The sequence below is a fragment of the Ochlerotatus camptorhynchus genome, unplaced genomic scaffold, assembly GCF_037179485.1.
Source record: "Ochlerotatus camptorhynchus isolate MF236.1 unplaced genomic scaffold, CSIRO-AGI_Acam_v1.1 ptg000043l, whole genome shotgun sequence".
In the NCBI taxonomy this organism is placed as follows: domain Eukaryota; kingdom Metazoa; phylum Arthropoda; class Insecta; order Diptera; family Culicidae; genus Ochlerotatus; species Ochlerotatus camptorhynchus.
The window spans coordinates 71247-98517 of NW_027040534.1; the positions used below are offsets into that span (position 1 = coordinate 71247).

Here is a 27271-nt window from a genome sequence, read left to right on the forward strand (position 1 = left end):
ACTATCGGATTTTTTTTATTTATCTTCCATCCACATATTTATGTACATAAAAATAAACGAAACTGGGACATAACGTATCTTTAAGGTATCGAGATATTCGTTCCTGCTCGGGTAAGGAATAGTATCAGTCAAAGAAAATTATTATCACATTCAGCTTTTATATCTTATCAAGATATTGGTATGTTGCCTAAATTAATCAATTTAATGGCATATTCATAGCTTATTCTGCTATCAGATCAAAGTTAGCTCCAGAATTAATGTTAAAAAATATGAAAACAATAGCAATATGGTTTTATATGACCGTTACTCGTAAGAAATCAATACATTCATAAAGCTGTATTTATTATCATTAAATGGGGTTAACTGAACGAAATCTATTCAAATTCGCAGTATATTTTCTAAATTTTAACTGAAATTTAAACTTTTACCGAACAGTTCCGTATCTCAGAAATTACACAGTGCAGGGTTGAATTAGTGTGTAAGCATGTGACATTATTTTTGTGCAAGGACCATTTGTTGTAAATAACTTAAGGAATATTTGTCTAGAACATTTGAAAACTGTATCTCGATGTTTCACGCTTAAACCCGAGCAGGAAAAAATAACTAATTAATACCTAATTCTGACTAAATACCAAAATTTGGTATTGACCAGCATGACATAAGACGACATACGAGACATAATACCAAAGAATAATACCAAAAAATTACATGCAAAATACGTTGTAAATGGTAAGACAATTCTAGATAAGCATTTCAAAAGATCCTTTCTGTATTGACCAATTCTCATTCTCATCACTAACTTTCTCTTTTACTTCACCTAAATGAATTTGTCAATGAAACCATCCCCCTTGCGCTCACAGACGTGTCAGCCTCCATACCTGTAAAAATATAATGCTATAATAGCCAAACATTCCTCAGCAGTCCAAATAATTCAATCAAATCTAGGCTAAAAGCAATCCAGAATTAAAATTGAACCAAAATAGTTTCTGTCGTTTAGTATGATATGCTCCTCCCTTGAGATGGAAATTGATTTCAAACTAATAAGGGTGGCAACCGAAACTATCTAATCAATCGAACTGCCTATAGCTGAAGCGCCCATTATACAGCGAGGCTGTCGGTCATCATCGTGAACTCCGGACACGCGACTAGATCTCCCAAGCAATTAATACTAGGTTCTGCAAATTGATCGATACGGACAACAAAGATAATGAGCTTTTTTCAATCTCTGACATTTTGATGACTTTTATTTCTGAATCTTTAAAACGAAATTGACACAGATACAAAAAAGTTTCAATTGTAAGGCATCATAGATTGAGCCTGGTGGCATGAGGGTAAAAGATGAATCTTAGTCCATCGAATCACTGAAATTGATATGTTATTTAATTTTCTTACTAACAGTTTTTTTTTGTTTTATGGCTTGTCAAACATGTATCAAAATATTTTTAATAGGGCACTGTAGGTTATAATCATGATTTGTTTTTCACAAAACTCAAAATTTCACAAATCAATAAAGTACCTGATTGAAGTAATTGTATTTAAGATGTTGATTACTAAAAAAATCCCATTATTCTCTCCGTGCAACATTACAAGCTGTCATTTGTAGCACAAGTCTACCGTACGATATGTTACAATATATGCCTACAGCAGATTAACCTCAACTAAGGCACTAATGGACAGTTGATCAAGCACGGAGATTGAACGAATCAAATTTTGCCATGCTATGTCGTCCAAAGTCAGAAACTGAATTATGGAATTGAATTTGCAGCGCGCCCTCTCAACCTTTTGAAGCGAAGCCATGGCGCAGTGATGACCAGCGGCTATCTAGCTGGCAAAAAGATACAAGCCGGCAATCGGTGCTTTTATGTTTCAATTAATTAGCGAATCAAAATGTGCGGCCGCCACATCACGTATAAATACAGTGTATCGCAAAATTGAGCGTACACCCTAGTGGAACATTTTTGAAACATTCTGAAGAGATGTATATTTTTTTAATCTTGGCTGGTGGTCAAACAGTTGTTTATTGATTTATCGTTTTAGTTTTGGACTGTTTTTGGAATAACCTGTATACAATTAGATTTATTTTAGTAAAACAGCAAAATTTCTAAAATTTTAGTTCATTATATTTCAAGATATTATGGTTTTTCAAAGAAAAGGCGTTTCTCTCAAATAGCTCTTAATTTTAATAAACGCAACCAAATAAGCCCAACACTGTACAAATGATAAATTTATGATGATTCAGCAGCCAGAAATTCAGAAACGTATCTTTTTAATTGTGCTTTAAAGCTGTTTTTTTTTCTAAAATTTAAGGACATCTGTTAGATAAATTTTGAGATACACTGTATATTTTTTTTTTTGCTGCAGCTATGTAGCAGAGCAAGTTCGATACACTTGGGTTTTATGAGGTTTGGCATGTCAACCGTTTGTGAATGTCAGTGCGCATAGCTATAGGCACAGCAAGTTGCGTTCGTTAAAATAGTTGGGATCTGAATATTTGTCATATTTTTGCGACCGCTCTATGTGGGGGTCAAGCAATATTTGCAGTTAATTAAATTTGATTTTTCTGCTCAATTTAGTTTATCGTACGTACTGGCAAATAATTGTTCGAATTGAGTGAATGGTATACAGTCAGGGCAATTAAAGTTGGTTTGTTAATGTTACAAAATCTTTGCATTCATATACCATTGGAACGTCGAGACCAAGAGTGACGCGAATTAAGAATGCTGACTTCGTAAGTTTTTTTTTGCAATATATGGGCTAAATCAACCAACGCACAAAATTTTCAAATCCAACGTGATGTTTGTACTGTCACTGTCAAACGCTGCAGGTCTTCATTAAACGATGCCAGTGGTATATAATTCATACTTGGTGACCTCACAACTCGATTTCGAGTGTTGAGCAACGTCGTGGCAATGTCATCACAAGCCGATTTTAACATAAACTTAACAATTTTCGGAGACTGTGGATAACCAATTTTCATCAAAATCGATATTGATCCGTTATGGGTAGTGAAGGTGCAGATAAAATTATAACAAAGCTTCCAGCTTACACTTTGCACACCAAAACTTACACAATACACCTGTCGGTCAGAACTAATGAATGAATGTGGACGTTGCAACGGAGATCGGATGCTACTGATTTATGATTAACCTACTTCAGGTGCGAGAATCAGTGGTTGGTGATTCGATCAGCACTATTCGATGTTCTATCAGTCGACAATGTAGTAACCCACTGCAAATACCAGCCACCATCATCTTCGCCTGCCCCAGGCAAACTACTTGCCACTGAATGATTTATAACTGTGTAGTGTGCTTGTAGACTCCCTACCGACCGCTGCAAAAATCTTTGATGGATGACGCATTTAATTGCGATGAGAATCTTTTCGGAATATAAACACGCTGAGCTATTCGATGAATGCGGGGTTTCATTGCATTGCAGTGTGACATAAAAAATGTGCACACATGTATATAAACCTGCACAGTTCGAAAAAGTTGTGTAAATTTATGTTACATTTTATTCACATAAATGGAGCGTACAAGTTTACATTACAGATCATGTGAAGTTCTGAAACATTTCATGAAATAATCCAAATATTGTATACAATCCACATCCATCTTTGTAAGCAAAATTTCTTGTAAGTAGCTAGTTTGCGTGAAAAGAAATACAAATTTACACGCATAGAGATTTACATCATCAATAATATTCATATTTTTTACTGTGATAAGTATGTGAATTGTTTGTAGGTAGCGCAATGTTCCGGTTAGTATTAGTTTAGTACATGACCGTTCAGCAATATGGTGGATTAACTCCAAACGATTTAGTACCTAGGTACTTGTTTGAACCGGATGTGATTGATGGGTCCAAGCCTAGTACACTGTACATTAGATGACTCTGTTTGGTTTCCGATGTAATTATAATGCAGTCTTGAGAGCCATTTATCATGCAGTTTTGAGGTCGATTGGAAGGGCCTTTGAGGTCTAATGATGGTGTTAACAGTGTTTGCATATTTGTGTGGAACAGCTAATGATGAATTTAAGGGACAGCTGATATAAGTGATATACAAAATAACAACTTCGTGAGGTGTCCCATGATCTTGAACATAAACAAGTTTCGGCATATAAATTACAATTTTACGGCAACTTACAATGAAAAATAAATGATCGGTGACGAATACGTAATGTCGCAGAATTTATCAAATAATTCAAGGATTAATGGTTTAAATATTAAATTCAGTAATAAAGTGAAAGTTCTAAAGCACAATCTTAATGGACGATAGATACAAACAGCTACAAAAGGCATAATCGATTTTTTTTTTCACAGAGCAGACAGAATGAAAACCCATTTGGCCAAATTTGGTACTATAGGTGTCCCAGAAAGTATAAGCACACTTTCAACTCGCCGCCATTTCTACCCCGATGAAGGTTATCAGCTGTTCATCGATGTGTGTTGTTGTTTACTTATTGCTCAACAAGTTTGTGTGCGCAAAGTTGATTTTGTTTACAAAATCATCAAAATGCGAGGCATGCCCTGAAAAAGCGCTAACACTACATTATTCCTAACCTATCAGTAAGAAAGAATCGAGGAATTAAGTATCGAAGCAGTCCAAACCGCCATCCGGAAGTTCGATGAAGAAGTTACCTTCGAGGACACATCGAAATCTGACCGTAAACCAAACCGAAAAGTGAACCAGAAGATCACCAAGCTTTAGTAAATAAGAAAACTGCCTCTGTTCGAGATTTGGCCAAAAAAACTGAGAACATCGAAGTGTAACGTCCAACGTGCCAAGACAAAAAAAGGGCTGAAAACGTTCAAGAAGCAGAAGAAGCCAAAACGAAGTCAGAAACAAGTCACATCTGTCAAACCGAGGGCTCGGAAGCTGTATGATAGCCTGCTGTTTGGCTATCTAATCTCAATGACATTTATATAAGGTCTGGGCCAACAGGCAGCTTGCTGGTGTTAGAAGCAAAAATGTTGTAAACATTGCTGAACATCTCCGAACAGATAGAAATACGTCACTGCCAACATACTGAGAACAGATAGAAATACGTCACTGCCAACAGCTGTTTCGTGCAAAAAGATAAACATTGTAATAAAATACGAACACCACTAAACATTTGCACATTTCACTAACACCAATAAGCCCTTTGGCCCAGACCTTATATAAACGTCATTGATCTAATCTAACTAATTGACGTGTGTTCTCGTGGACGATGCAACATACGTTAAATTTGATAACAAGGCGCTTCCGGAAGACAAATACTACACAGTTCATGATGATCAGGAAGTTTACAATGCTGATAAGTCAATTTTTACTGAAAAATTTGTTGAGACAGTCATTTGCATCGAATTCACTACTCGAAAGCAAACAAAGTTCAACGCGTGCCAAAAGAGATGAATCCTCCGAATTGTCCGGAGGCCCGGTCAATGGAAACTTTTTGGACGCTTTCCAAGGGATGCCTACGGAGACACTTTAAGGCACCGAATTCAATCGAAGAATTTGAAAAAGACTGGACAAAAGTGGCCAAAATCATTGCCAAGGAATCTATGCTAAAGCTCATGGGTAGCTTCAGATCAAATGTTCGGAGCTTGGCATACGATTAAAGGAACTGCGGATTATTTTGATCCAATTTAAAGAGAATACTATAGAGAACATATATATGAAATAAAAAAATGAATTCATCTACATAACGTTGATTTATTCCAATAATAAAATGTGTTTATACTCTCTGGGACACCCTACATAACACTAATGAGCTGCATTTTAAAGCAAACGAATTGCAATGAATGGAAGAAATTTGTATTATTTAACAATAATTATAGAATTATAGTAAAATTTTAATTTTAATTTAGTATCTGTCAAAAGATAAGCAATTATAACGGTATTTAAAGGAAATAAACCAACCCACTCAAAGCTCTTCGTAAAATTTCAGTTTTAGGTGCTGTTCTGAAAGAAACCACTCACAGAGAGAATTATTACAAATGTCAACCAATCACATTGACATTCCGTAAAACGGGGTGATGTTGATCATAGAGGTGAAACATTTTCGTTTCACAACAATCATTTTTTTTTTATGATATTGTTATGAGAAAGATTGTTCAGTATTTCATTAAGTACACCCAACCGGGGATGTAAGATTCGCTTCGCGTGGGATTCATCATCGGAGGATGTAAATGGAGACGGCATGAACCGATGATACGATATACCGAGCTACACTCAAAAAATTCCACACGTTTGATCGAAGTGCTTAAACACTTGATTTTTTAAATGCACAATCACATTTACTTTAAGTGTATTTCACTTTGGTTCAATGTGTTTTACACGTTAATTTATAATGTTTCAAATTTTGAAATATTGAAAATCTTTCACTATCTTTTCAAATGTATTTCACACTGAATCACACTACTGTTCAAAACAGATGGATTTAAAGTGTTTTGCTTTTCAATGCGATGTGAATTGCTTGCTCAGAAAGGTAAACATCGAAAACAAGACTTGTGACTTTATCCTATCAACCCACCTCATATATGAGAACAACCGCCGCACAGTGAGATCGAACGAAGACTCCGGCAGCAGCACACCCCAACAGTCCATGATCGAATCCCAAATCAGACCCATTAAAAAGATATGTGAAAGCTATATATTTGTCGATTCATTTTTAGAGTCGGTAAAGTTGAAGTCGATAAAGTAGAATATTGTAGAATATTGAACTATGGTGTGCAAAGCTATTGATATCACCAAATGAGGCACATAGAATCCATGTGTGTCGCAATTCAAATCCATAGTGTTCAGGCATGATTCATAGCATAAGATTCACACATGAAATGGATGTGTTTTACAATAAGTGCAAAATTAGGTGTGAGACACATGATGATGACGTGTGGAATTGTTTGAGTGTAGTGAGTGAAATTAATCATGTCGAATAAAAAAAAAATGTTGTCAACTGGGGGAACACGAACCACGAACGTTGCGATTATCAGACCTGTGCTTTTTCCACTGCTCTCTTCATGCTTTAGGATATGATTAGGCTAAAAGCAAACAAAAAGCGCTCATTTATCGCATACTCGACTTCGTTTGCTTTTTCTGCTGGAGAGAATCGAAGCAAGTGGGTGCATCGTTCGACCATGTTATACATAAAAATCAAGGCAAATGCTTGCTCATGTAGGTGAAAGCATATACAGAACACGGAATAAAAAAGATTAAGATTCATTACATCGTCTGCAAGGTCAACTTCTAACACTAACTGTGATGTTCATGAACAGAGGATGATAGGAAATGGAACCAACAGTTATTGTAATATTTTTTTGGTTTGCGTGTAGTTCTTTTTTAATATTCAATTATTTGTTAGGCTCAAATTTCGTTAAACTTCACGGAACCGAGGTCTATCAAAATACAATAAATCATAGTTCATTTGCAATGTTTTCACTACCGCATGATGCATTGTACCGCTCTAAATGTACAATTTTGTGGAAATGATGATTTTTTTTCCTTGATTTGTTTTCCGTCGATCTTGTTTTCCGTGCTGAGCACCAATGCTACTGAAGCCAGGGAGGCAGCTCCCACACCTGGACCCTACCTATCGACCCATCAACTCATGGACTAGGGACCAACGGCTTTACTTTCTTCCGAAGGAAGGCGTGATCAGAGATATTATGCCTCAGAACATCCCGGCGGCGCCGACTGGAATTGAACCCAGGCCTACTACCAGTTGATTTGTTATATGCAGTTAGAGATCCAGGGCCAAACTGCGGGATGCTCACTATGCCCCACCTGTTCACTATGCCCCTTCTCCCCCTAGGTATAATAAAAATGGTGTTATGTTCAAAATTATATTAAATGTCTACATTTAGGTCTATTTTTCACTATTATGTGACAAAATACACTCAAGTCTTTTCATACACGGTTTTTTTTACGCGTTTGTTTTACACGGTTTTTTTTAACAGGGTTGTTGTCGCTGAGTCGCAATTAACACGGTACGTTTTTAACGATTTCTCGATAACGATACAACCAATCGACTTTACTCGACTCACGTTATCCGTTTCACAATCACAATTTTTGGTGTAAATACAGTTTTTTTTTCATACGGACCATAGCAAGCTGTGATTTCGATTGGTATCAAAATCATTTTTTTTAAATATTGTAGCATGTGCAAATCAAAATGTTGGTAGGATTTTTTTTACACGGTTTGCTTTTTAAAACGGTACATATCTCCCGTGTAAAAAATAAGTCCTGAGTGTATGCAGTTTTCTCGGAAACCACAACTTTTATAGACATTTTCATATTCTTCTTCGGCGAACAGAAATAAAGCAAACATACTTACTTCTGCATCATCAACTTCACCCCAGAATTGAAAATATGCATTGTTAATCTCATTTTAATTCTAAAAACTTAGCTGGATATGCAATTTAAGAACTCAACTCAAAAATTATATATTCTGATCATCGCATTGGCAGGTCTATTCTGATCATCGCATTGGATTCTCGATTGTGATGGAACGAGGTGTGGAAATAATGATAATCCTCCAGCAGCATCATGAATCTAACAAGTTAGAAACCGGTTTGGAGCAAATAGGGTAACATAATCACTACTTAGCGAGCAACGACATTTTTGTGAGAATTAATCTGCACACATCAATGAGTTTTACAAAAGGTCATTCACCGTTTATTGTTTGCGCTGTGTGAATCAATATTTAATTCCGATAAGTGAGTGCATCTTGTTTCATTTCCATTGTGTTAGAATGATACACCGAAACTTTTTTCACCCTTATGAATAAATAGACTCTAAACGTTAAACGGATTTACCTACATCGAGAATGAAAAATCCAATCTACATCCAATGTTTCATGTAAATCGGAATATTTATAGCTTCAATTCAAATCCGATTCAATCAAACATTCTGTCCCATCCTCACGAACTTGCAAATCATTGCTGAATGTTTCATCTCTGCTATCTTCCACAATCGCGGAGAAGCCGTCATGAAACAGTTCCGATTATATAATTGCAACACGTTTATATTTGTTCACATAAAACCTCGATCACGCTCGGATTACCACTGGGGATCAAGTTTGTCCTCTTCCATGCGCTGCCAACTATAGGAAGGATTGCACTCTACTAGCGCGACCTGTTCAGTGACTACTAATTGCTCGAGAGCCTACGAATTCAACACGTGCTTCAGACCGGCTAATTACAATCCAAACCGGATCCGAATTCAAACGATACAAGCTTTGTCCGCTTTCAACGGAGAATGAATCTGTTTGGCACATTTAATGAGATATTTTGTAGCATTTCAATGAAGCATCCTCCAAATCTTCTCCTTAGCAGAGCAATTTAAAATATCTCACATTTATAAATTCATCACCGCTCGATAGCTTCCAAGAGGCTTCGAAGGTCGTCTGCTAAAAATAAACAGAATCATCCAAATGAAACCTCCTAATCCTCCTTCTGTGGGCGAACACCGCAAAACCGCCACTTTATTAATTTATACGAATGATTTTATTATATCTTCGTGTGAACAAAAGCACATCCATTGAATGGCTTGGAGATAGACCGACGGGAAACGGTACTAAGTTTGCTGTTAAACTCTGTTGTCTAATGGGTAATTTAGCGCACACACACACAAAAATACAAATAAATAACATGACCAAACACACACAAAAAAAAACATAATCAACAGAATGAAGTGAACGAATTGACTTGAAAAAGTTCCTTTCGTGGTCAAGTGCACACTCCAATCGTTATTGGATGGTTTATTGTCCTTGAGCAGTTAATTGTTTTATAGACTTGAAGTAGTCGCAATGATTTTGTTGTTGTGTAACAATTATTAGCCGAGGCAATTTGATTTAGGTTGCACAAGGTTGTCAATCTTTTACTAATTTAGATGACGTTTCAATATGTTGCAATATAAATACATTAAATGATGTCTGCTTTAGTTATCCTTAATAGATCTAACAATCGGATCATCCTTTTTTGTCATCTGCCTTGCATAGCATAGTATTTGTTTGACAACATACATTTTTTTGAAATTTTATTGATGTGTATATAGGTATTTTTTTTTTCCTCTGTTCGGGACCTAACACTTCTGCGACCAGTAAATTGATCTATTGGTGTATATCCCGTGTCCTTAGTTTAGTGCATGTCTTATTACTCCATCACTATTGGAAAAAGATGAAATATTCTATTTTTGACGTAGAACTACGTCTTTGTCGACTATACTGGGGTGCAAATCAAAAAATATGTGTGCTGAAGGAGTGTTAGGTTTTGAACGCTTGTAACTTTGTCATTTATAGATGAAATTTAAATCCAAATACGCCAATCGATAGGATATTACATTACGAACCTGTTGAAATAAATGTTTTTCTAATTTTTCTGTAACTAAACTTTTGAAAATGTACAAATGATAATTTTATCACTGTTTTCAAGAAAGAAGCCTTTTTTCCAAACCCAGTCATCATAAACGAATAACACTTGGTTGCACATCATTCTGCTTGAACCTGAAAAGATATAAATCAGCGCTGCTCTCCTGCCTCTGCTCATTACCGCTTCAGACGGCGTGGCACTAGGTCCTGCAACAAGCAGGACTAAGTCAGCGGCTAAAGGTGGATCACGGCGTGTCCACCAAATGAGGAATGAGACTTGAAAAAACATGCATGCAAAATCCCCTCCCCCTTAACAACCTCTCCCCCTCCCCCCTTCACAACAACCTCTCTCCCCCTCAACAACCTCTCCTCCCCCCCCCCCCTCAACAACCTCTCCCCCGCCCCCCAACAATAACCCGAAAAAGACATGGACGATTTTAAACAAACCACAATTATTAGTAATAACAGAAGTTTTTGCCTTAATTTCTTCCCGCACCAAAACTTTCAAATTTGAGAAAAAAAATTGCTTGAAAGACATATTCGATGATATAATGTTGGTGAATTACACACAACTGACTGTAAAACATATCTGGTACCTCTATACATGAAATTATATTAACATCCAAATATGTAAAAAAGGAGGGACTTCGGATGTTAACCTAATACATATATCATGCATCATAGATAGAGATAGATAGATAGGTTCTACGTCATACTGCGGTCGTGCTTAGGACACAACCCTTTAATTTTTTTTACAGTTGCCACTCTTGCATTTATCGCAAGGATCCGACTCTAATTGAAAAGTCCCGCTATTTATACCCTTCGGAGTGTTGAAACACCCTCCAAAGGCGCGCCCCTTTGTCAGTCAAAATTGGATTCCTTAGCAACAAAATTAAGGTATGACACCGATAATGACCATGCATCAGAATCCTAGTTTTAACCACTTCAAACTAGGGAACAACGAATAGAAGATTAGGAATCACATAGATGAAGACAACTAACTCATTTTTTCCTTGTGTCAAGATCATCTGCGGTAGACAAAGCCGAGCCTTGTCACTATTAACAAGGCATAAAAAGTAGCAAGGACTAAGATGTGTTCCTTGGATTACTGAAAAATCCTGTTCCCCTAGTTTGAAGTAGTCAGGACTAGGAATCAGTGGTAGATCTTACATCCCGTAAAGTACCACGAAAAGGTGATAAACCCAAGCTACGGGGCGTATACAGGTATACCTCGATATAATGTAACTGTCACTATTGACTTCCATCGTCGATTTCCCGCAAATTATCATTCAAAAAAGTAATATCACCATTGGACAGGTGAGATAATCCTCCATTTATTGGTAATATTAATTTGTATGATTCAATTGTTATTAGCGAGATATTGACAATGGAAGTCAAGAATGATAGGTACGTTATATTGAGGTATACCTGTATTGGGCTTACGTTTTAGCAGAGGCAAACAAAAGATCGAATCTGTCAACCCACACCTGATTTTAATTCATGTAGGGGAAATGTATGTAATTTCGGTCAAAATGTCCCTAATTTGGGCCCATACATAAAATCAGCAATCGACTAAATGTTCAATAGCGACCAAAAATATCCACTAGCACCGTCTCAATGACAAGTTCATCTAGATAAAATTGAGATTTTTAGCGATGGGCCCAATCTTAGATCCATAGATCAACATTAGAGCCATTTCCCTTATGTAATTGAATTACCACAGCAGTTTCCGTAAGTCCCCATTATGAATAGCTACAGCAAGTTGGTTGTGACAATTGGGCTACAAAGAATATTGTAATTTGAAAGAGGTTGTTTTTAAAATACACATACATCCATCGACCACATTGCAAAAATTAGGTAACTACGGTGGGCTGGGCACGTCGTAAGAATGCTGCACGACGACCTAGTGAAAATGGTTCGAGTAGAATTGAGACGACTTCTTCGGACAGCAGAGGACAACAAGGCATTAGCCTGATTGAACTTGAAAAACCCACTTATAATTATTCTACAGTAAGGCAAGTGTACCAATTTTTACCCTTGTAGTCCTGTAATTTCCCCTATCGTATAGTAACCCTGTAATTTGCCATATATTAAAAACTATTCAGAAAAATTATATCGTACATTGTAAAAACATACAGTGGATCTCAAAATTGATCGTACAGCAGTACTTAAATTTTAGAAAAACGGCTCTAAAAGCGCAAGTTAAAAAGACACGTCACTGAATTTTTGGCAGCATTTATCAATTATTGGCTCAGTATTGGGCATATTTGTTTGAGTTTGCAAAAAGTTAGAGCAATTTAATAAAAGTGCCTTTTTCTTGAAATCTTATATTTTTTTGACATAAAATGAACAAAACTTCTTCAAATTTTTCGCATTTTAAGTCGTAATAAAGATCGTTCATCTGTCACTAATTTTACTAAATTTAGTCCATTAGGTAAAATGTTGAAAATCGACCGTTTTACTAAAATAAATCTAACTTCATACAGGCTCCTCAAAAAAAGACCAAAATTATAGCAATAAATCAATAAACATCTGTTCAATCACCAACCACGATAAAAAAAACGTCTATTCACCACGTTCATAAAAAATTTCTGGGGCGTACGATCAATTTTGAGATACACTGTATCTACTAGGGTGTGTCATCATGATCATCTTTTCAGAACAGTATATTTTTGGTTCCATTTGGAGTCCCAAACAACTGTGCAAAATTTCTGGACGATTGGTTTTAGCCCGGTTTCGCGTGTTTCGTTTGAAATTTGTATGGAAAACAGTATGCGAAAACCTGCTTTTTTTCATTTTCATTCCTAGGGACAACAATTTTACTTGAGCCATGCAACTCATCATGTAAAAATGTAATCCATGGTGCATTAATCTTTACAATTTTTTTTTCCAAAGATGCATATTTCGAAGTTACAAATCAATCTACGGTGGCTCATTAGATTGTAAATATTTTAAATCAAAATGATGCGCCCTATTGGAGCACTAGTGCCAAAACTGCTATACTTTCCCTATAAAAATTCCTAATTTTAATTGTGATGTAAACATTCATTCACGTAGATTTGTATTTAATTTCACGCAGCCGAGCAACTTGTAAACAATGTTGTTTACAACAATGGGCTTTTGCATACAATATTTGCTACATTGCATGAAATGTCTCAGAACTTTACATGATATAGAATATAAACTTATATGATATGTCACGCTCCATTTATGTGCATCATATTGGAAATTTACACTACTTTTTCGAACTGTTATTTATATATATTTACTTGAACAGTCGTAATGACAGAAAAAATATACTCACTGGAAAGTAAATTTATTAACGTGATTTTTAGTCAAAAGCAAGTCCATTATGGTTCACTAGAAAGTGTTTATTGATTACCATTGGGCTAAGAAAACTTTACATACATACACAACACACATTGCTACTCTCACAACTAAATTTAATGCACGCGTGATGAATTATAGCAATTATATTCTGAATATTTCATCACAGGTCCTTCTTTGGAGCATGTCCAAGGTTATTAATTAATAACTTTCTACGCTAAAAAATGCACAAACTGAATATTGTGTGGCAAGCACAATAATACTATATGAACAGGGAACCAAAAAAATTCAAACCATAAAGTTTTACCTGACCAGGAATCGAACCCGTCCCTTCCTGCTTTGTCATGTTCTTTAACTGACTAGGCTACCGGAGGCCTCCTAAGAAATTCTTCCATCCATATAATTAACTATTCAAAACATCTATCATCAAACATTTTTCCATTCTTCACCCTCAATTTAGCCAAAATTCGTTACTAATTTGAAAAGATCCTGCAACAATGAGCATGTGATTCCTTTCTGGGGAATTCTTTTCGCTCGTTCCAATGTAAATATTTCTCCACAAGGCGTCAAAATTATTCACGCCCCTTTCGTCATCACCGGGTCTGGCATAAAACATCCAAACGATCTTTTATCTGCGGTCCTACGTCTGCTTCTATCATGTTAGACATCTCGCAAACTATTGAATTAAATGTTACTGGTGTTATCCCCTGTTATCATCTTTTCATCATTTTCCCAAAGAGATGAATTGCAAAGTGATGTTAATATGACGTAGGCTATTTTTGTTGTATTCGTTTTTCAGAATTAGAACTCATCAGAATTGCCAACGAATGGAGCTGCTTCGTACGATTGTTGGAGGCACGGCATCAGCCGATGAGAATTAGAATCTAAAGATGGAAGTAATTTATCCACCGCAACAGATGAGGCGCGAACGAACAGCATCACGTTCGACACGTTTCAGCAAAGCATTTTGCGCAGGGCTTCGGAGCGTGAATTTATGGTCATGCTAGGGACGGACGACACTGTTGCTGCCTTCTTTGTAAGATTTAATTGACTCATGCTTCCAAGCCAACGCCAAAGCTGCCAGCTCATTACGGAATTCTTGACCGAGGGTTCTACCGTGGCGGTCCGTAAACAATGAACTGTGCCGATGTGGTGTGAGTTGCGGAAGGAAATATGCGTAATTTTAAATTTCATGGATTAAATAATCGGCGTATGTAGATAATGATCAGTTTCTTGAAAATTAAGTTAAAATATGCAAAGTTTAGAGATGTTCAGATTTTCGTAATGTTCTGTCGGTCAAAATTGTTGTAAAAAAAGTACCTTCCCTACCACATTATCAATTTTTTTTCCTCAAATCTCTGCTAGTGCTTTTCATACAGTTTATAATAAAAAAAAACCAATCATTTCTAATCTCCAAATAATGATAGTAAAATCAAAAATGGAATAAAGCATTCGATTTTATTTTTAGATAACGATTAATTTTGAATTAGGCAAAATAAAATGCACTTGTCAGTTTTTTTTCTTTGCCATATCGCTGTTAATGTAGAACGAAATCTTGCTGGGCTCTTTTCGTATTTGGTAGTGGATTGGGCGAAGAAGTTATCAAACATGTATTGAATCTCCTTATCGAAGGATTTGTTTATCAATTGGCTACGTCGTTGATGCTTTCGTAAACATATGTATGACGTGCCATGTGGCTCAAGAAAAAGTCTACCGCTACCGTCCGTATTTTTATTTCAAAATTAAATGGTTGATTATTTTTATTAAGGAGAGTTTCAGCCAAACGTTAAAGCCAAGGTTAAAATCTAATTTAAAAATCGAAGTAAAATAGATCCAATTGACCCAGTTTACTTTATTTATCACTCTTACTCACTTTAAACCCTATTTGGATGTTTAAAGCTTTTTTATTTGATTATAAAACAAAAATACGAACAGTTGCGAAATTACCAGTAAACAACCCTAGTCCCAAGCTTCACAATTGTCCGGAAAGTCTGAGGAAAGTATTAAATAGGGTTTGAACTTATTAATTAAAGCCATTGGAGGCAGGTTATTAAAATCGGGTAAGGGCATCGTTGTGTCAAATTGGTCGTAACACGTTTCGAGTATGAGAGAGTGATTGCAGTTTGCTCAAAAGTGCCTGAGCAAAATGCAAGTACTTTCGATGATTACCCGTTGTTGCAATACCCATGTAGCAATTCTGACTTTGTGAGGGTTGCATACACCAGGTCGTAAACTCGTAGAATGCTCTGAAACCTTCATAAAGTATACAATGCTGTTTGGGTAGTGACGATATGATTTTGAGTTAACGTTAAGATTAAGTCAAAACATTAAGAAATATAACGCATCACTTTGATAAATGCATCACTTCGCAACCGACGAACCATTCTGATAGCCTATGAGTACCCAAATGACCATACAGTCGTAATATAGCTTTATATATACTTAGTTTGCTCGAGTATGGCCAGTTGGGGAATCCGATAAAAATTATCACTTCTTGAAACTAATCCCGGTCGTATTTCTTTCTTTATTTCTTTCTTTCTGTTTGCACTTTCCATATAACACCATCACATACTAATCTTCACATTGATTCAATGATGCACGGAGCAGTGCTGTAAATTCTCAAAATCAATTGAACATTTTTGATGGAAATGGGAAAAGCAGCTATCCGCTATCAAAGGGGACCTCCTTCGAATGGGTGATATCAGTTCCTTAGTCAATTGACGAAGGCATGGATCATTCTCATTTGAAAAACGCTTGAGATCATTCAATTGAGTGTAACCTACACATAAACGGAGCTCTGGTCGACATTCCGGCGAAAAAGCTAAGCCTACCCGACACCAACCTGAGTTCTACCAAACTCCGACCCGACATGTTGATCCGACATTGACCCGACATTGACCCGACATAAACCCAAAATTGACCCGATCTTAAATTTGCCTTACATTGATCCAATATCGGGTCGACTTGTTTGTGCGGGACCATTTTGCTGGGTTTCTTCCATACTCCACTATCGTATATCAAATGATAGTGAGTGACTCAATTGACAGTGACGATGAGCTTCGAATGAGAAAGGGGCTCTTCAAATTATGGTCATGTGAGAATTCGTTTTCACAGAATTGATTGAATGGTTGTATTGGTTCATCTTCAATCGAATGATATGAAAATTAATAGCACTGGCACGGAGTGCACATTCCGAGTGCTCGGTAGTGCTAAAGAAGAGTAACATTGTACACGAGTTTCCTTTTAGAAGATCATGGGAATACAGTAAGGTAAGAAGAAAACAGAAGAGAACGAAGATCCGTGTACGGCGTTCGTTGCGAGTGATGAAGACGAAGTGTTTGGCGGAAGACAACAGACAAAAGCTAAAGGCTAAAGCTACTGGAGAAAATCGCGGAATAGAGAAGTTCGAAAAAGTTGATGATCACAGTGAAACAGACCAGTTTTGGTGAAATCATTCCATTTTTATCTATAAATTAGGAATTTGGGAAACGTTGGAGGCATTTGGTGAGATCCTTCAATTGTACTACATTATTTATACCAATCATTACATCAAATATGATTGTTAAATTAACTCTCACATAACTCGGAGCGTTTGGTACGGTATGTCCACGCATCCTTCCACCCCTGTTGATTCACGAAATGCATCGCTGTTTAAATACCTATATTTATTTAAACTCGTATCAGTTCATTGAATCATCTTTGCGGCAAATGCAACGCAGTAGGCCTGGCCGTTTTGATGTTTGTGTCATATCTCAGATATGCTGCAAACATCAATGTTGATAGGAAAAATGACTAGGCGTTATCTAACTTAATCATTTTCCAGGATATTTTCTCGTACTGGCCGCGTTTGTATTTGATTAGATTAGATTCGATTAGATTAGAGACAGGTTACCAAAAACAGACGCTAACAGTATTGCCATAAATAGGGTATACGTCCCTAACCTCGGTCTAATATGCAGCCATAGATTACGTTTTTAATCATAACTCATCAATTAATTTACCTGCAAACGATATTCTACTGCTAAATGGTATGCTTAGATATGCTTATCATGTCGTTTGCTATCAGGAACCGCAAAAAGTTGAAAAACTTACTTTTTTTAAGACAAAAACTCACCAGGGAAATGTATGTAATATCGGTCTATTGTCCCCAAATTGGGTCTATTTATGGATGCAACTTCGTCCTATCCTGTTTGATTCTCAAAAAAAACGCTCTTGGTAACGTTTTCTTATGTATTTTTTTTATCACTATCACTGTTAACTTAATACTCTTCATTCCTCAAAACATTTCTTAGAGAAAATTTTACGAAAACTACATTAAATCACTCAAGTTAAAAATTAAAAATTAAAAATTTCGCTTATCGTCTTTCGACCGCAGAATATCTAAATCAAAACATTGTGATGTTCATTATACAGATTTGGCAGAAAAAATCTCCCTTCCTGTTCGTTCCTTATCATCCAAATGCAAACCACATTGTTGACGTTACTCTTATTGCTATATGCTGTCAAATGAATTTCATGGGCCAAAGTTAGGAACATAGAAAAGAAATGTGTCCCTAAAGTTGGGTCCATGATTTACTTGTGAAAACGTTGTTAAACAATTAAAATAAACATAAAATATTCAAACAGTAACTGTGAGTTTTACGTCTAGTGTGTATTATCAGGTAATTCCATTCAATAAATGCCATAATCAGGCCATTTGATGATCGTCAGTGCAACCTTCCCATCTTAACCTTAGAAGTCATGGCGGCTAAAAACTCCGAACAGAGTGATATTCTCAACCAGTTTTATTACTTACGAGAGCTGAAAATGTATTGAAATGTTGTGATATAAATTGATTTGTGTGTGGTACACATTTATCAATCATCAGTGATCAATATTTTCCTTATTTTTTGTGTAATATTCCTTAATTAATTATTTATTTGCGTGATAGGCCGAATGAAAGGACTAGACCCACATTACATACCGTAACCCTATATTAATAACGTAGTTGTCTTGTGGACGCCGTGGCGCTCGTTGTAGCTAGATTTCCATGTCGTGCATAATGTTGCATGGCGTGCAACATATTTCATATCATGCAACATGTTTAATGCCACGCATCATTTTCCTTGTCACACAATATTTTCCTCATCGTGCAATATGATTCACACCATTTAGAGTATTTCAAGCTGAACAATGCATTAGGTCCTAAGTAATATTGACAGATTCTCTTCATCGACTTTCTCTTTGTTCCCCCACGGCCATGTAATGACATTCCCAGGTATTTTCAGCACACAGATCAATAAAAGAAGCTTTTATCTAGCATCTAATTCGACAAAAACAACCAGAAACGGTTATTTGCTCTAGTTATTTACGAAAGAGAAAGTTGACGAAGAGAATCGATCGATGTTACTTGGGACCTAATGCAATGTTCAGCTTGATTTCACTTCAACCACACATGAAAAAAAATGAATTTTACTGGTGATGCCGGTAAACTTCTTTTTCACGTGAACTAGTAACTTTCAAAGAAATGTTGCTTACAACATTGGACAGTTGCATACAATATATTGAATATTACACGACATGTCTCATAATGTAAACTTGTATGATATATGACGCTCCATTTGTGTGCATCATAGTACCGAAAAAATAAACTACTTTTTTAACTGAGCACCTCAAGATCTGTGATCTGTGGTCGTTGCGTCTTCTTGCCTTCGTTACACACGGAGATTGGGCTAATGTAATAAACATCAATAATGATTACGATAATTAATTGGTTGACTTTTTCCTACCCTCTGCACAAAACTCGCCAGAAATATAAAACAAGACGGTATCATCCTCCGATTTCATCGCTTAAACAAATTATTAACGACTCATTTCATGGGCACAATATTGATAATAAATGCATAAATATGAATGTTTATAAAAAAAACTCATGTCCATAATAAAAAAAAATCGCAGACTTACCTCCGCCGCCATCATTACTATGAGCCAGCAGCAGGGACGTCACAAGGCACAGTACCAGCACAGCCACGAAGGGCCTATGCAAGACACTCATATTTTCTCCACACAACAATTAATTCTTCACTTGTGTATCATGTAGTTCTCATTTAGATAAAATTATTACCACCTTAACGAACACTTTAAAATAGCACTAGCAGCAACCTATAATAATAAAAGCATCGAAAAAAGCAAACGGTAACATAAATATTTTTCTTTATCGATTTCAACACTTAAAACTTTTTATTTTCATCCTCGATCGCTGGGGTGCTGGGGCAGATTCCTTTCACTTTCTTGCCACGTAATCTACCGAAGCCAGGATCAGTAGTTTAACGTTCAACACCGAATGGCTTTATGACTGCTGTTTCTGTAGTACTACGGCGCAACCGTTACCGGAATTCACAGTCTGCTTCAATATTTGGCACTTTGAAACGGTCACTTAGCACCCGGAATCGACAATAATGTTTTTTTTTTTCTATAAATTTCAACAACAAGTTCTGGTTGATTTGTTATAGGACAAAAAGTAAACCCGGCATGACTTGCTTTGATCGGGACAGAGCAAAGTCACTCACACGAGAGCCACACACACTTGCGCGATTGAAATTTGATCGTTTTACCAGTAAATAGCTAATAATAGAGCCTCCCAGTCGAAGATCACTGCGCGTACCTCTACTAGCTAACAAGCATTGTTGATCGATACTCCAAAATAAAAAACAAAAAACAAAACTTAAAAGTTGTCACTCTGTTTCGCAGCTATCAGAAGGTTACTAAAAAATTGCATATTTATAATGTTGTTTGTCGAGCAATAGTGCAGAAATATCCTCAAAAAGCTTGCTGCTTCTCGTATTGGAATTGCTCCAATACGCTTGATTTTTTCTGTAACCTTTCTGGAAATATTAACTCGTGGGAAGTAAACAGTGTATGTAGGTAGCATTTAACGTGAGTTAAGAGTTTCAAGGCTAAAAGTTGGCAAGGAAAGCACCATTGACTTAAAAATTCACTTGAGGTAAGGAGGGATCTAAATATATTTTTAATAAACCCACAGTACTATACAACGTACATTACAGGTTTCAACATGCTTGAACTGCGTCACGCAAATGCTTCCCCAAACTGTGTAGGTAAATGCTGACAACGCACTTTCGATATCAATGCAACATTATGCAATTTGCTTTTTATTTTACAAGCCGAATCAAACCGGTTACAAAAATAGCTCGTTATCAGTGCAGGTTTTTGTCGGTCAAGAAGAATCTGAAATGAAAAGAGGAAAGAAAAGAAATTAGGTCGAAAATTAAAGTGTCTGATCGTATAAGAGCAGTGAACATCGATGTGTCTGTTTGGTTTGATGATTTGATTTGAAGTAATTGCCCAATCGTTTTGGCGGAATTTTTGTGTCTGATAGGGAAGCAAATCAGTGGAAATTATACGATTACAACTTGATTATATGTAACGCAGTATGGCATTTTTGGCAGATTTCCGTTATAATTTATCCACATACTCCTCAAACTAAATTTGACAGACACATGGTATTCCTCTTGAATCTTTATCAGCTAAAACAGGGTACATTTATGAATGTCGATCTTTTTTTGCCCTTTAGGTCTATTTTTCGGAGGGAACATTCATTAAGTACGTCACGCAAAATTGAGGTAAAATTAACAGCCTTGCTCTCCCCCTAAGTGCGAACAAAGTACACATAATGTGTCTTATGCATTGCTTGTTAATTATTTCTTAACCAAAATCCCCCGTCCTCTTTAGAAAGGGACGTGGGATTCCAAGTAACATTGCAAGATTTATCGAGGTTTTAAAGCATTCTACATGTCTACATAACGATCTACAGAACCCTCATGAAACCAAAATTGTTACTTGGGATGTACTTATTGCCTGCCTTCTACACACTACTAAAAAGTCATGTAAAGTTGAAAGAAACGTGAAAATCAATTCAATCAAACGTTCTCTTCGTCGACTAGCTGATGTTTCGTTTTGAGAACAGTTAATTTTACATGAAATGTTTGTTTACGTTCTATGATTTACGTCCAATATGGATTACGTCTCGTGTAAAAGTAGTTATTTCTAAGTGTGTATGTAAAAACATTCGCTAACGAAACCCAGGATCTTCACGAGGCGAGGAAGATCAAATGACAAACAAATAAATGTATCTTATACTAGCTGACCCGGCAAATGACGTACAACCTAGTTGTTTGATATATATATAGACCACACACTTAGAAAATTCATGTAAACCAGGGTTGCTTCCACTCACTTGCTATAAAAAAATGTTTTCCGGAATTATGAAATCATTAGATGTTATAATGGTTATTAGTACTTGAAGGTTAAAAGAAGGTATGTATTTGACACATAGCTCACTCTGAGTGAACGCTCACAAATCATAAGATCGCTGATTGTGACGCTCTGAAATCGAAATTGACAGGTTTTATGAGTCAAACACACGCTTTTCACTTTCTTCTTGTTACTTGCAAGTACAACATATCATTATATCATCTAATGATTTCATTATTCCGGAAAACAATTTTTTTATAGCAAGTGAGTGGAAGCAACCCTGATGTAAACTTAGGTGCTCTGAGACTGACATATACGAGCGTCAATTTTGACATAAAATTTAGTCATAATAGACGCGACATTCAGCTCAATCAAACGTACTTTCGAACTTTTCAGTCTCGGACCATTTCATTTTACACGACATGTTTGTTTACGTCTCATCCTTTATGTCAAAGATGGATTCTGTCACGTGTAAGATTAGGTATTTCTAAGTGTGCAGTAGGGGCCCAAGAACAACACAATAACACACCTCTTTCTTCCTACATGCCGCACCTGGTTTCCTTCCTGCTCCGTGCTTGTGATCCAATGTCAACCGGTCCTTGAAACTGTTTATTACTCTTGATATGGTTGAATTATTGACATAGAGTATTTTTCCTAAAGCACGATGGGACAGCTCCGGATTTTCCATGTGGACGTACAATTTTTTTTCAATTTTTTTCACTTGACTCACTTCCATCTTAGCCGCATCGAAACAGACCAGGCCAGTGAAAAGGCCTATACCAACAGCAGCGTTTGACAATAGGCAGCATGTCCCGGGCTCAAATCATTTATTTTGCTGTGCTGGGCCCGCTGTCACGGTATAACATGTTGCCTACGCACCTGCCACTGGGCTGAAACAGACAATAACGCAGCTAACAGGATGTAAACAATACACTTCAAAGAGTAGGAATAAAGATACAGCCAGTTGTAAGTGTTGCAATAATTTCGTGTTCGCGCTTTAAGCTCTTATTCAGCTTTCAATGTTTGTTGGGGTATTAGGCCCGCTTGCAAATGCTCATTACAGCTGAAATGCTATTTTTCGGATTTATGAAGCTATGAGATATTTTAATGATAATTCTTAGTTACAATATGCAAGAACAGAAAGTAAAGTGTGTGTATGATACATAAAACATGTCAATTTAGCTTTCAGAGGGTCACAATAGCGATTAGCTGTAACGATGAGCAACGCGATGAGCGAGCAATCAGCGATCATAAAATCGCTAGTTGTGACCTACTGAAAGCAAAATTGACAAATTTTATATGTCAAATACAAGCCTAACCACCTATTCTTGCATCTTACAAATAAAAATAATCATTATAGTATTCCATTGTTTCATAATACCGAAAAATAGCATTTTAGCTGTAATGAGCAATTGCAAGCTTGGTATTAGGATTTCGGTATGCAGGATTATTTTCATCTGCCGGTGGTGATTTTGCTGATGTATCCTTGGACTTGTAATGTTACACATGTTTAAACAGCAGTCGTTTCATCCATCGAAACGAAAAGTAAACTTATAATGCTACTATATTAACAGCATTTTTTTTAAAAAAAACTGTAGGTAGGGTTTTTGATCTTTTTTCCGTCCTACTAAGCACATCCCGCACTTTACCTCTCTTTTTTGAATGGCTTTGAAAAAAAACAACGTTTAATGTTTTCATCAAGGATAACTTCTAAATTTATTCACCTTTCCATTGGATTTAATAAAGAGTCAAACAATGTTGAGATATTATTAAAAATCTATCACTGCTTCTTGATTCTAAATTCGTCCCACGAGTTTCAATTCGGTCCTAACGCATTGAAACGCCATTAAATTTTCTTTGTCCTACGGATGATGGTAGAAAAAGTGGATTCGCTAGGAGCACTGTAATAGGCTTCATGTTGTGGCTTATGAACTAACGGATCGGAACAAACGTATTATTGATTTGTGCACGATTAAATCATTGATATTATTGATAATTTCTGCTCGATAGAACGGAAAATGGGCGATTACGACGAAGTAGCGCTCTTCCCTATCCGATGTGTTTTCATGTAGTTTAAAAAAATCGGTATTTTTTCCACCTCCGTTTCAGTTGAACGTTACGTTAATAACTTTCAAATTCAAATGAATTACCATCAAATGAACAACTCGGTCAAAAATTATATCTGGAAGGGTTTTTACTACGTAAAAAAACTAGGAAAACCTGGAATTCTCAGAAACTTTATTACTTCCCAGGAAATATAAAAATTCTCTAACCAAACAATGTTTTAAGAAAAGAAGCAATCTTCTCAGGAATGTCATAATATTGTATAATGCAATCATCTTTATTTTCTTTGTGTTTTACTCATTGAAATTACAAATTCTGAAAGTGGTTCGGTAGCTAAATGTGAAAAAAAAGACTAAAGATAACCATACTTGAAGATTTTAATAAGAATCTGAAAGGAATGATAACTAAATCAAGATGTTGGATATTGGAAATTTTCTTAGATTTGGAGTCCGGGATCTAGGAAAATTTCCAATGTCCAAATCATAAAAAAATACAAGAGTAAGATCCTTGCAAAATATTCAAGGCTGATGCACTTTGATGAATGTATTGCATGTATTATGAGCATTTCTAAGGAACTCCAGGGATAACTCCAAGAAAGTTCAGAGGATTGCTCTCAAGGTCGTTCGGATGTAACTTGCATTTTACAGGGTCATTCCAAGAAAAAATCATAGAGAATTCTAATTTCATGAAAATTCTGAAGATAATGCACAGGACAAATCAAAGGACAGTTCCAATGGAATGCTGAGAATAAATTCAATTCATTTCTGGAACGAAAATGTCACGTAAATTTTGGAACCCTGAGACCGACACATGCAAGCGGTTCAAATGACATAATACTAATACTGCAAGAAACGAAAAATGCAATTCAATCAAACGCGTTTTTTATCGACTTGTCTTTGTTTTGGTTTCGTTTTTTAAATTAAATGTTTGTTTTCGATCTATGATTCCACGATCAAGAATGTAAAAATAGTTGTAAAAAAGGAATTAAAAGCAAAATTCCATGCGAATATGCTAAAGACGACTACAATTGTGAGACGAATTCTAGAAGAACTTCAAAAGAATTCAGAGGAAAACTTCATACGAGTTGAGACAAGAATTCCAAACTAGTCACTGAGAAAAAATCTAAAGAATTTGTGAGGCGAGCTGCAAAATAATTGAATTTCGAGGAAAGCTCTAGCGAAACTTGTAGGTAAATTCACAGGACATATAAATTCTTAGGAATTCCAAGGCTAGTGAAGAGAATTCAAAACGTATTCTGGAAAGAATTTATAGAATATTATAGAGCAAATAAGATGGGACTACTAGAGAGGGTACTAAGCTGAACAATGAGTAAAATCTGATATTGAGGAATTTAAAAATCTAAAAGCAACCGTGTGAATAATGATTTACATATGGTTTCCAGTTAAAACACACTCATATATATTTTAATAGTCTCAGCTATCCCAGCTTGTTCAAAATCAAGGTTAATGTTCCAATTTTAAATTTTATAAAGATTTTCAAAACTTTAACAAACAGTTTCGCAATTAAAAAAAGAAGAACTAGTGGGTAAAATCTGACATCAAGATAGGCAATATCACTTAATATGGGCTGTGTTGTGAATGGGGTATTGCTCCTACTGGTTTTATTCGTAAATATCATGTTTGGTCAAACATTATTTTGCAGACATTTTCTGAACATTCATATCAAACTTTCTTGGCAGACTTAAAAAAAATCATCAGGCATCTCTGTGATAGGTAGACTAGGCTTCACTCTTGGCGTGACTCTTATACACCGACTCAATTTGATACCATTGCTAACGTAAAACTATTGCAATTATTAAAATATGTTTCCCATTATGGCAATCACATCGCAACTTTATCAAATCACTTTAATTCACACTGTTTAAGAAAACTGTCTGATTTTCACTTTTATCTTCCATTAATCACATAAGCACATCAAATCCGAGATGTATCCACTTTCTTTACAATACCGATGTTTTTGAAATTCGCTGTATGTACTTGCCGCTGTTGGTGTGCTTATCGAAAGCCAATCTGCAATTGAAAAACAATCCACAACCCACTCCATCGACCCGCAGTATGCATCAGGAAGCGCGGGTAAGCCTAAGGCATACTAAATTTTATCGCAATTCGCCCGGAGGCTTTCGATGTGAAATTGTCGGTTCATGCCGCAATCGATTTACAGTTGACTTGAAGAGTCATCTGCGCTCATTGGGATGATTCGGAAATGTGTATTGTATACGCTTTTTGCAGGGGGTGGAACATATGATGAAGCAATGGGGGTTGTATATGAGACTCGCAAGAAACGCGACGATCAACCGACGGCGTTCCATTCAAGGTCGTTTTCTTTTTGTGCCGTCGTCGATGATGAGAGGTTGGTAATGTTTTTTGTATTTTTTTTTTGTCATGTCTTGTTTCGTGCAAGCACTGTAAGATGATGGTAATCAAGAAGAAGACACTGATCGTCTGAACACGGTGGGCTTTATCTGTGCAGTGAATCTGCCTGTTATTAGCGTAAATAATAGCTATATAGTTAGTCCGATCTTGTAATTGCACAGACCGAGCGAGGAATGTTCTTTTCGGACACCTGAAATTATGGACCATATCTTGAAGTGGTAACTGGCGTTCATTTGTTAAAGCGTACTGCTGACAGGTATTGACAGTAGGGGAGAATGGTATACAACGCACCCCCTGGGCAGAACGCACCAACTGACTTTCATTTGTGTTTTTCATGGCTTTTACGTAACTTTTTTGATATCTTATCAAGCAGCACTTCTAGCATAGCATCTGAACTCAAAATCCTGCATGATAAATCCTTGAAGTGGATTAAAAATTCCAAGAAAAACTCAAAATAAAATGAGAAAGTGCGTCTTACCCCGGGGGTGCGTTATGTACTGTCCTCCCCTACATAATATGGTAAACGCTCCGAACCTACCTGTATGAGTTCCGGGTTTGGTTATAATTCAACAAAAAGTATACTTCAATCGATCTCAAAGAACTTGTCATTACATTTAAGGTTAATTAATTAAATGTTCTACATCTACGATGAATAATAAAAATTATCCACAACAGATTTTCAATTCTGCAATAAAAAGTATTATAAACGGCATTAGGTCGCAAATCTCATAAATTAAGGAATTTAATGCCTTGTACAAACCGTGAATTATAGACATACTCGTGCTTTGCAAAAAAATGCTTCGGCTATTCGAGTTTAATCGGTTCCACCTCCTGCTGTTGAATCTCACCCGTTAGGCCTCAAGCAAGAGATATCGATTTCCTCCGAGGGAG

At 36.3% G+C, this 27271-nt stretch overlaps 1 protein-coding gene across 3 annotated transcripts in view; it reads right to left on the reverse strand.

Annotated features, from left to right (window-relative positions):
- Positions 1-27271, reverse strand: part of Duox (dual oxidase) — a 111837-nt gene that overhangs the window by 42844 nt on the left and 41722 nt on the right. For 2 of the 3 annotated variants that reach the window (XM_065237472.1, XM_065237461.1), the window contains exon 2: positions 19617-19814. In XM_065237472.1, the coding sequence (XP_065093544.1) occupies positions 19617-19707 (91 nt within the window). In that variant the 5' untranslated portion in view covers positions 19708-19814. Of the gene's footprint in view, positions 1-19616; positions 19815-20042; positions 20207-27271 lie in introns of those variants that run through there. The other variant, XM_065237481.1, reaches the window with a different exon arrangement.